This window comes from Coenobita brevimanus, chromosome 47 (genome assembly GCF_032717465.1).
Source record: "Coenobita brevimanus isolate Jiangsu-jjx chromosome 47, ASM3271746v2, whole genome shotgun sequence".
Classification (NCBI taxonomy): Eukaryota; Metazoa; Arthropoda; class Malacostraca; order Decapoda; family Coenobitidae; genus Coenobita; species Coenobita brevimanus.
In genome coordinates this window covers 13947779-13960004 of record NC_137000.1, presented here as the reverse complement: position 1 = coordinate 13960004, position 12226 = coordinate 13947779, and the positions used below count along the sequence as shown (strand labels likewise).

At 41.5% G+C, this 12226-nt stretch overlaps 1 protein-coding gene across 1 annotated transcript in view; it reads right to left on the bottom strand.

Moving 5' to 3' along the window:
• Positions 1–12226, bottom strand: part of Dera (deoxyribose-phosphate aldolase) — a 240567-nt gene that overhangs the window by 69071 nt on the left and 159270 nt on the right. Inside the window, exon 4 of the mRNA XM_080271803.1 lies at positions 9411–9545. Coding sequence (XP_080127929.1) covers positions 9411–9545 — 135 coding nt within the window. The remainder of the gene's footprint in view (positions 1–9410; positions 9546–12226) is intronic.

Below are 12226 nucleotides of genomic sequence, written 5' to 3'. Positions count from 1 at the left end.
AAACAAAAGTGATGATATCTAGGGTTGGTGGCGGTACTGTCAAAGACGAGGGAGAGTGGGCATGTGCAGTTTGCCACAAGGGCGTGGGAAGTAATTCCATCTTGTGCGGTGTTTGTGATAAATGGGTGCATAAGAGATGTAGTGGTATCAGAGGTAGACTGCGAGATAATGCTGATTTTATGTGTACGGCGTGTCGGAGAGAGCAGGTGGAGATTGTCAGACGTGAAAGAATTGAACTTGCTGGTGAATCTCTTGAGTGTGTGGAAGAGTTTTGTTATTTGGGAGACATGTTGTGTGCTGGAGGTGGGGCTGGAGCTAGCTCTGTGGCTAGGGTGAGAAGTGGTTGGAAGAAGTTCAGAGAGCTCTTGCCTCTCCTGACATTGAGAGGACTCTCCCTACGTGCTAAGGGGTCTTTGTATGCAGCATGTGTTAGGAGTGTAATGCTGTATGGTAGTGAGACCTGGGCAGTGAAGGAGGAGGATATCCGCTGGCTCAGACGTACAGAAATGACAATGATTAGGTGGATGTGTAGTGCGTTCCTGCATCCAAGATCTGGGGGGGGTTGGGTTCACGATGGAAGAGTTGAGAGGTAGGATGGGGCTGGAGTGTATTGGTGTTGTGAGGAGAGGTAGATTGAGATGGTTTGGACATGTGGAGAGGATGGGGGATGATAATTGGGTGAGGAAGGTGAGAAGTGTCAATATTGGGGGTGGGGTTACGAGGGGTAGACCGAGAAAGACATGGGACGAGGTCATTAAGTGTGACCTCAGGGTTAAGGGACTGAATAGGGAGGCTGCAATGGATCGTGCAGCATGGAGAGCCGCCATCAGGTGACCAAGGCCGACACATGCAAGCATGTTGGAGCCTTTAAAAACGAAATGAAATCTATAAAACAGTTTGGGTTCATCCTTACATTTGTCTATTATACTTTTTCAAAGTTCCTTTCTTCCTCTCTATGTATACTTGTACTGCATATTCATTTCTAGTTCTTTTATATTCTTCCTCTGTTCTGTTATTATCTCTCTTTCTCCAGTTCTTCAACGCCGTGCCTCTCTTTTTTTGCTATCATACACCTTCTATTAAACCACTCCTTTTTCCTGTTTTCTTTCCCCCTTACTCTTGGCACAAATTTTTCCACTCCTGAATTACAGAGGTCTAGAAAAATATCCCACTTCCTCTGTATTTCTCTTGTTTCTCTGAATTTTCTCCAATCTGCATTTTTGATAAATTTTTTCAATCCTGTAAAGTTTGCTTTCCCAAAGTTGTATCTTCTCTGCCTATAAAGCTCGTCTCTTGGCACCACGTTCCCTATTATCATCTGGAACTCAAGGACCACAGGATCACTTTTTCCTTTAGGACACAGATATTTCAAAGATTCTATTACATCGGGTTCTTTGGTAAATAGTAAATCTAATCTTGCTGGTGTGTCCTCACCTTGGAATCATGTCTCTTCTTTGACCCACTGCATCATCACATAATTCATTGTTATATTTAATAATATAGTGCCCCACAAATCTTCACTGCCTGCTGAGTCTCATTCCTCCCAGTTCACCTATTTACATTTAAAGTCACCCATTAAATTTATATTGTTGCTTTTCTCAATCACTTTCCATAGATAACTAGCCATGTCTAACAACATCTCTTGGTATTCATTGTCATTCCATGCTCTTGTCTTGGGGGAACATACACTATCATCGTATCTCTCTTGCCATTCTCTCCAGTATCTAATTTCATATTTATCACTTCGACCCTGCCCTGTCCAATTTCCAAAGTATGCTTAGGTATGGGGGTGAGATTGTTGTGGAGTGGATATGGAAGTTGTGTAGATTGGCTTGGGAAGAGGGAAGGGTTCCAGAGGACTGGAAATCAGGTATAATTGTTCCTCTGTACAAAGGAAAAGGGGAGAGAGAAGTATGTGGTAACCATAGGGGTATTTGCCTTCTTAGTGTGACTGGTAAAATATATGGTAGAATACTCATTGATAGGGTTAGGCATATGACAGAGGAGCTAGTTGGAGAAGAACAGGGGGATTTAGGAAGGGAAAAGGGTGTGTAGATCAGATATTTGTTCTAAGATGTTTAGTGGAGAAGTATCTAGAGAAGGGAAGGAAAGTGTACGCTGCCTTCATGGACTTGGAGAAAGCTTATGACAGAATAGATAGGAAAGGTATGTGGAAGGTATTAAGAATATATGGAGTGGAGGGGAAATTGTTGAGTGCTGTGAAGAGTATGTACGAGGGAGCTAGGGCTACGGTGCGAGTGGATGGTGAGCTGAGTGAGTTCTTTGATCTCAATGTGGGACTGAAACAGGGGTGTGTAATGTCTCCATGGCTGTTTAATATATATATGGATGGGGTCGTAAAGGAGGTACAAGGTAGGGCAGTGGATGTGGGGGTGGCCCTAATGAATGAGGGTGAGATTTGGAAGCTTCCGGTGTTGCTGTTTGCTGATGATACAGTATTGTTGAGTGAAGATGAATGGGAGTTGCAAGGTTTGGTGAATGAATTTGGGACAGTGTGTAGGAGGAGGAAGCTGAAAGTTAATGTAAACAAAAGTAAAGTTATGGTGTTTGAGAGGAATGAAGTCACAGAGTGTGCAGTGAGGTTGGATGGTGAGGATATGGAGAATGTGAGTGCATTCAAGTACTTGGGTAGTGTGATGAGTAAGGATGGAACTTTGGGGGATGAAGTGCGTGAAAGGGTACAGCAGGGAAGGAAGGTTGTAGGCATGCTGAAAGCAGTGATGAGAAATAGGGAAGTGAGTATGGAAGTTAAGAAGTCTCTGCATGATGGTATTGTGATCCCTACCCTGACGTATGGAAGCGAGGCGTGGACCTTGCAAGAGGGGAACAAGTCAAGAGTGAGAGCAGTGGAAATGAGTTACTTGAGAGGAGCATGTGGAGTGACATGGAGGGACAGGTTGACGAATGAAGAAGTGAAGGAACGTTGTGGGGTAGATGTGGATGTGGTTGAAAAGATTAGGAGAAATACACTGAGGTGGTTTGGACATGTGGAGAGGATGGAGAGTGAAAGACTGACTAAGAGGGTGTATGTGGGTGAGGTGGAGGGAGGGAGAGGGAGGGGTAGACCGAGGATGAGGTGGAGGGATGGAGGTGAGAGGTATATGAGGGAGGGGGGGGTGAGTTGGGGGGAGGGGAGTCAAATGGTGGGTGACAGAGTGACTTGGAGGCGTTTTGTCTGCGGCCACCCTTTGCGGGATTAGGGCGTCGGGCTATAGATAGATAGATAGATAGATCTACATTTATGTTCTTCTTCACTGCTATCATCACTCCTCTCGTTTTTTCTTTTCTGTCTCTTCTCTACAGTCCGTATTTACCATCTCCCATATGGACATCAATATCTTTTCTTAACTTGGTCTCTACAGAGCACATAACATCAGGTTCATGCACCCTAAAGAAATTGTTGATTTCTAACCTTCTCGATTTTAAACCATCAACATTAGTATATGCCACCTTCAAATTATTTTTGCTGTTTCTTAAACCCTCTACTCTCCTCCTCTCCATTGGTACCACTTCCTCAATATCTGATCCATAACTCTCCAATAAAACACAGTCTTCCCTTCCTCTGTTCTCTGTATGTATTTTTCCCTCTGCTTCCTTTATTACCTCCTTTATTTTAGCTCTTTCTTCCTCATTTGCATCTCTCCTCATCCAAACATTTTTTAACCCTTCTTTGTCTGATATTTTCCATGTTCTATTGATGATTTTGTTTACCATTACTTAGGACTTAAACTTTACCTTCAGTGGCTTCATCCCTCCTTCCTCGTACTTTCCTAACCTAAACACTTCTTCAATCTCTTCTTGAGCTCCGTTGTTAACCTCCATAACTACTGATATTATTTCTTTAACCTTACTCAGTTCTTCACTTTCTCTTTCTGATCTTACTGTCATATGTTTTTCTTTTACTCCTGAAATTATCACGCATTTTTTCTTATCTGCTACATCCCTGACTAAAGATTCTCTACAGCTCAGTACCCTAACCACTGCCCTCTCTACTTTTTCCTTGCTTTGTTGTTCTATAATCTCTTTCAAATTTACATTTCCATCCTCCTGAATTTTCTTTCACTCCTTAAGTTGCTCCTTGATTTTCTTAATGTGCTCAACTTGCATCCATGATTTGGATTCATACTCATCTAGTTTACTTTTCATCCTGTCCCTTTCTTCTTCCAACCTCTTATTCTACTTCTTGAACTGTTTTATTTCATTTGAGGCAGATTCATAACTCACTTTTAATTCTGTGACTTCTCTTTATTGTTCATCACTGCGTGTGCAAACTTTTTCCAGTTTATTCTCTAAAATTTTGATCTCTCTCTCCTGCTCTAAGGTTCATTCCTGCAACTCTCTAATTACTGCCCATAGCTATTTTAGCTCCTGGACATTCCTCTCCAATGATTTCTCTACTCCTCCTACTCTCATTTGGTTTAGCTTAGTACTTCCATTTCCCACATCATCAATGGAGAAGCTCTCAAATTCCTCCTCAGCAGTTGTAAACAAAGCACCGTACCTCTCCACCATGATGTAACCATATGGAAACTTTCTATTTCCACTATATCTTGTTCTTTTTATGACTGAAACTACGTGTTTTTTTTAACTACTGTCTGACAGGACTACCACTCACGCACTCGTTCACATAATCACAATAGGCTGGTCTCCTTTTCGCCACTGATTCTGCGATTATTTCCCCATGATCCAGAAAGAGCTCCATCACTCTCAGCGACCTGTGTGTGTGTGTGTGTGTGTGTGTGTGTATTTACCTAACTGTATTTACCTAATTGTGATATACAGAAAATAAGCTACACTCGTGGGGTCCCATCTCAGTTTCTCAGTAAGTCAAATTTTGCTTTAAACTCGTTTAAGTTTTTAGAATGGACGATCTCTTTGTCCAGGCTATTCCACAGGTATATCCATCTACAAGGAAAACTATATTTCTTGATATCCTTCAAGCAGCTTGGCATCTTCAATTTCATTCTGTGTCCTCTTGTTACTCTCTTATCCCATACAAACAGATCTTCTCGGTCAATTTTATCAACCCAATCATAGTCCTGAACACTGCAATCATGTCACCTCTCTTTCTCCTTTCTTCTAAGGAAAGCAAATCCAGCTTTTCCAGCCTCTCTCTGTACGACAGATCTGCCAGACTGGGGACCATTTTGGTTGTTGTTCTTTGTATTCTCTCTGTCTTGTTTATATCTTTCTTTTTGTGTGGGGACCACACTACCACTGCATATTCTAACCTGGGGCGGATCATGGCCACTATCAATTTTTTCATCATCTCCTCATCCATATAATGAAAAGCTACTCTTACATTTGTCAAAGTTTATACGTCTCTCTGTCTTGTTAATGCGTTATTCAGGTGACAAACTGTCCTGGACCAGCACTCCCAAATCTTTCTCTTCTCTCGGTGTTGTGATTGGTTCATTACCCATCAAATAATTCAGTGACGGCCTCTTGGTACTTTTACCCATTTCCAATATTTTACATTTCTTTGCATTAAATTTCATTTCCCATATCTGGCTTCATTCGTGTATCCTATCCAATCCTCCTGCAGCATTTTACAATCCTCCTCAACCTCTACCTTCCTCAAGATCTTTACATCATCACCAAACAGACTTGCATAACTGTTCATTCCGTCTACCATATCATTTATGTAAATCAGGAACATTACTGGCGCCAACACTGAGCCCTGTGGGACTCCACTTGTTACTTCTCTCCATCCAGACCTCCTATCCTTTATTACTGTCCTCATTTGTCTCTCTCTAAAAAAGGCTCTCATCCATTACAGGAGGTTCCCCTTCAGTCCTCCTATATGCTCTAGTTTCCACATTAGTCTTTTATGGGGTACCTTGTCGAAGGCCTTCTCCAAATCTAAATACTGTACACACAATCCACCCAACCCTCTCTCTCCTGAAGCACATCAATTGCTCTTGAGTAAAAACTGAACAAGTTGTAAACACATGACCTTCCACTTCTGAATCCAAACTTACTGTCAGCCAAAATATTTATCTCTTCCAGATATTTTACCCAATCTATCTTTCAGAATTCTCTCGCACAATTTTGCGACCATGCTGGTTAGGGACACTGGTCTACAATTCAGGGGTTCTTCCCTGTTTCCTCCATTATAAATTGGTACCACATTTGCCCTCTTGCATTCCTGAGGCACTTTCCCCTCTTCCCGAGAACACACAATTAAACTGTGAATCTTATCTGCCAGTTGTTTTCTGCATTTCTTCAGTACCCAATTAGAGATTCCATCTGGTCCCGGGGCTTTCCGTACATCTTGAGTTTCCAGTAATTTTTACACTTCCTCTACTTCCACTTTTATATCTTTTATCACCGGTACATTTCTAATCACTCCCTCCCCTTCCACAAACTCTTTTTCATTCATGAAAACCGATTGGAAACATTTGTTCAATATTTCAGCTTGCATTGCTGCATCTTTATAGACCTCTCCTTTTACTTTCAGTTTGGTGATTCCTTCCTTTTCTTTCAGCTTGCTATTAACAAATCTATAAAACAGTTTGGGTTCATCCTTACATTTGTCTATTATACCTTTTTCAAAATTCCTTTCTTCTTCTCTACGTATTCTTGTGTATTCATTTCTAATTCTTTTATATTCTTCCTTTGTTCTGTTGTTACCTCTCTTTCTCCAATTGTTCCACGCCTTATCTCTCTTTTTTTGCTATCATACACCTTCTATTAAACCACTCCTTTTTCCTGTTTTCTTTCCCTCTTACTCTTGGTACAAAATTTTCCACTCCCAAATTACAGAGGTCTAGAAAGATATCCCACTTCCTCTGTATCTCTCTTGTTTCTCTGAATTTTCTCCGATCCGCATTTTCAAAAAAGTTTCTCAATCCTGTAAAATTTGCTTTCACAAAGTTGTATCTTCCCTGTCTATGAAGCTCATCTCTTGGCTCAGCGTTCCCTATTATCATCTGGAACTCAATGACCACACGATCACTTTTTCCTAAAGGACAGAGATATTTCAATGATTCTATTACATTGGGTTCTTTGTGAATGTGCGTGCGTGCGTGCTTGCTTGCTTGCTTGTGTGCGTGCGTGCGTGCTTGCTTGCTTGCATGCGTGCTTGCTTGCTTGCTTGCTTGCTTGCGTGCGTGTGTGTGTGTGCGCATAATATGTAACATATGCCAGCATACAAATTTATGTGCTATGTATGTTATTTTGTTGTATTTGTTTACTTTTTCTCCCTGTAGTACTGTGTTTCCTTACCGTGTCCGTAACTGTTCTGTACTCAATGATAAAAAATTGCCCCATGGACCATAGGCAGCACTGTATCTCTGCTGTCAAGTACCCTTCCTGCTTAGAATTCAGCAATACTGTTCCCCAGTGTTGGGGCTTGTAGTGAGTGGTTTCATATAAAAAATAAAAAATTTAGGTACAGTGGAGCCTCTCTTATCCGAAAATCATGGGACTTTCAAAGTTTAGTTTAATCGATTTTTTCGGATAAAAGATACTGTAATAATGTGTAGGATACAAGGGAACAATATTGTACTCATCCATCACCCATTCCTGGTGATGTCTAGCCCACCACCACCACCCCAAAAGCCACTCAACCATCACCAAAACAGTTCATACACTGTAGTAACTACTTAAGTAACTGCACTTTTGTAACTGTAATAGAAACTCTCAACTTAAATCTTCACTCAAATAATCTTAAATAAACCGTCACCAAAACAATTATGTAATTCACTGTAAGCAATTCGAACAAATAAAGTCTTAAACCTAATTGTTTTTTCATATTTTCTGTTTCCTTACTCAATCATTTCCACATCATCCACATCATCTCCCACATCATCCAAATCTTCTGAGGTGGTGGATGGGGGCTGGCGCAACCAACGCCTGCCCTAGTGACTAGCAAAACAACCGTAAACCAATGCTAGTGGCGCAAAACAAGCCCGCCGTGTTTTAATTTTCAGACAGATTTCAGATTTTTGCAGTTAATCAAAATGAGAATGTTTTAGTAAAACTTACGGTTAATGGCAAATAACGGTTAAAAGAAGCTCGGATAAAAGAGACTCCACTGTATCTTGATTTCACAGTCTGCTGCTGTGGAGTGGGGCTGCACAGTTTTGCTGTGTTTTTATTATATTTTATTGTTTTCTTTTGCAGAGCTTCTTATCTGTTTAACATTGTATCTATCTATCTAACTATTGCCAGATGCTTTAATCCTGTAAGGAGTGGCTACAAACAATTCGCCTCCATATCACCGCCATTTCATTGCCCTGCTCCCAGCTCACATACACTCTCTCATATACCTCTCCACTCCATCCCTCCATCTCATCCTTGGCCTCCCCTTCCCTCTCCCCCCCTCCACCTCACTCATATACACTCTCCTTATCAGTCTCTCACTCTCCATCCTCTCCATATTGCCAAACCACCTCAGTGTGTTTCTCCTAACGCTTCCTATCTCATCCACACCCAAACCACAACGCTCCTTCACTTCCTCATTTGTCAGTCTGTCTCTCCATGTGACCCCACAGGCTCCTCTGAAATAACTCACTTCCACTGCTCTCACTCTTGACTTCTGTCCCTCCAACGAGGTCCAAACTTCACTTCCATACATTAGAGTTGGTACCACAATACTGTCATGTAGTAGCTTTTTCACTTTGATCCTCACTTCCCTGTTTCTAATCACTGCTTTCAGGGAACCAGCAACCTTTCTTCCTTGTTGTACCTTTTCCAGCACTTCACCCTCTAAACTTCCATTCTTACTCATCACACTACCCAAATACTTAAACACATTCACATTTTCCGTTTCCTCCTAATCCAACCTCACAGTACATTCAGTGACTTTACTTCTCTCAAAGTGCATATGAATATTAGTGGGAAATAAAAATGTAACCAGAACTGCTGTTTCAAGACTGACGACCTCAGTTACCTTTGCTGACATATCACTCATGAGATTTATGTGCTATTCTGAGATCAATATTTTAGTATCTGGCTGAAGAGACAATCCCTGATTTTGTTTTTCTTTTACGAATCAAGTGTCACCAAATCCACAGGAATACTGTATACAGTATTAAATTCTAATCAACAATAGCTCAAGAAAAAAAAAAAAAAAAAAATTGGGCCAAACAAATATCACCAAATAGACATGAAAATTTCTCCCAGAATTTTCACAGCCCAGATTATGTTCTCTCACGAACTACTACTTGCCCTGTTGTCTAGAAAAATGGTCTAACCCTACAGCTTTCTTAGTACTTGTCTGGAAAAAAAGTATAACTGACAACTTCCAGAACACACTGCACACAGCTAACTATGAACAGGAATCCCCATCATCCTCATCCTGTAAGTGCTGTTAGAAATTAGGACATGTTAAAAAAAAAAAAAAAAAAAAAAAAAAAAAAAAATCCTTGGCATGAAACCCTTACCTTCCCAGTTGCCTGTTAAAGCCATCTCCCTGTTGATCACAATGTCAATTTCTGTTGCTCCATCTTCCACAGCCAAACGGATTTCCTCTAACCTTGTCTTGAGGTGATACTGGCCAGATGGGAAGCCTGTAGCCACTGAAAATTAAATAAGATATTGGAACATAACTTTGCTGATCAGATGGTTACAGGTATTGCTTAATGAAATAATTTTTAAGGGAAATATTTGAATGTTTGAAGAAGTTAATACAATGAAGTACTGGTAAAATAAATAATTTTTAAGGGAAATTTTTGAATGTCTGGAGAAGTTAACACAATGAAGTATTGATAAAATACTTCTCCTGGAATCAGGATAGTACAGAAATAATGGAGCCTGTGCAGGGACCATTCCTTTCCTCTAAAGAATGAATGGGTGAGCTAACAAAGAATAAAAAAAGTTGCAAGTGGAACAGGTATAGCTTCACAAATAGGACAGGTATATGGAAATATAGCAGCAGGGCTGACAGCAAATCTGACAAGGACAACTATCTGGGAGAGATCCATCTCAAAAGATGGTCAGATCCACTTTAAACATCTGCAAAGGGAGAGGGATATCTTGAAATAGGGAAATTACTGACAGGCTGTGGCACAAAAGAAGAAAGCATACAATGAATGGATGAGGAATAGGGGCGTGGAAGAGGCTGAGAGTCAGAAGAGAGAGTTATATGTAGAAAGAAAGAGAGAGGTGAAAAGATTAGTAAGAGAGAGTAAGAAGAGAGTGGATGAGGAATTTGGAAGGAATCTGAGTGTAAAGTGGAGGGACTGTAAGAAAATGTTCTGGAGAGAGGTGAAAAGAGTAAGACAGGGTGGAAGTGAAGTTAGCAGGGGAGTGAAAGATAAAAATGGTAGATTACTAGTGGAGAAGGGAGAAAAAGTGAGCAGATGGAGAGAACACTTTAAGGAATTGTTGAACGTGGGGGATGGAAGTAATGCGAGTATAAGTGGCTGGGGAATGGCTGGGAGAAGGAGGGAGGTGAGAAGACAGGAAGAAATCAGTAGGATAGAAGTTGTGGAAGCACTGAAGAAAGTTAAATCAGGGAAAGCCCCAGGAATTGATGGAGTGTGTGGTGAAATGCTAAAGCATGGGGGAGAGATAGTAGTAGAATGGATGTGGAAGATGTGCAGATTGGCCTGGGAGGAAGGTAGAGTCCCGGAGGATTGGAAGTCAGGTATAATTATTCCCTTGTACAAAGGAAAAGGGGAAAAAGAAGTGTGTGGTAATCATAGGGGCATTAGTCTTCTTAGTATAATAGGAAAAGTGTATGGTAGGATACTTATTGACAGAGTTAGAGAAAGAACAGAGGAATTAGTTGGAGAAGAACAGGGAGGCTTTAGGAAGGGAAAAGGTTGTGTAGATCAGATATTCATTCTCAGATCTTTAGTGGAAAAGTTTCTAGAGAAGGGAAAGAAGTTGTATGCGGCTTTCATGGATTTGGAGAAAGCATATGACAGGGTGGATAGACTAGGATTGTGGAAAGTGTTAAGAATATATGGAGTAGATGGGAAGTTGTTGAATGCTGTGAAGAGTATGGACGATGGTGCGAAGGCTGCAGTGCGTGTGGATGGTGAACTAAGTGAATTTTTCTCTTTGAAAGTTGGGTTGAAACAGGGATGTGTCATGTCTCCATGGTTGTTCAATCTGTACATGGATGGGGTAATAAAAGAGGTACAAGGTAGGGTAGTGGATGTTGGAGTGGCCCTGGTGAGAGAGGATAGTGTTTGGAAACTCCCTGTACTGTTGTTTGCAGATGATACTGTGTTGTTGAGTGAAGACGAAGGGGAGCTGCAAGGCTTGGTGGATGAGTTTGGGAGAGTGTGTAAGAAACGGAATCTGAAGGTGAATGTAGGGAAGAGTAAAGTGATGGTCTTTGAGAGAGGTGAAGTCAGTGAATGTACAGCGAGGTTGGATGGTGAGGAATTGGAAAATGTGAGTACGTTTAAGTACTTGGGTAGTGTGATGAGTAAGGATGGAGGTTTGGAGGGTGAAGTGCTTGAAAGGGTACAGCAGGGAAGAAAGGTTGCTGGTTCTTTGAAAGCAGTGATAAGAAACAGGGAAGTGAGCATGGAAGTGAAAAAGTTACTACATGACAGTATTGTGATACCAACTCTAACGTACGGAAGTGAAGCTTGGACGTTGTTGGAAGGACACAAGTCAAGAGTGAGAGCAGTGGAAATGAGTTATTTAAGAGGAGCCTGTGGAGTCACATGGAGAGACAGGCTGACGAATGAGGATATAAAGGAGCGTTGTGGTGTTGATGTGGATGTGATAGGAAGCGTTATGAGGAACACACTGAGGTGGTTTGGCCATGTGGAGAGGATGGAGGGTGAAAGACTGACGAAGAGAGTGTATGTGAGTGAGGTGGAGGGGGAAAGAGGGAGGGGGAGGCTGAGGATGAGATGGAGGGATGGGGTGGAGAGGTATATGAGAGAGGGGGGTGTGAGTTGGGAGCAGGGGAGTGAAATGGCGGGGGACAGGGCGACTTGGAGGCGATTTGTTTGTGGCCACCCCAAATGGGACTGAGGCGTCTGGCAATAGATAGATAGATAGAGACCTCGTTAGCTTTCACTCATATATCTCGGATTCCACACAACTCAAACTAAGGATTATGAAACAAGGCAAACAAAGATCCAACAACCTGGGAGACACACCCTGAGACCATTATGGACATGGAATGGATCATGGGCATATAGCTAATCCAATGCAGAGGGAAGCAAGGCTATAGTTCCCAGTTATACCCAAATGGAAAAAGTTTTTTATTTCAAATTATGACTTACCCCTT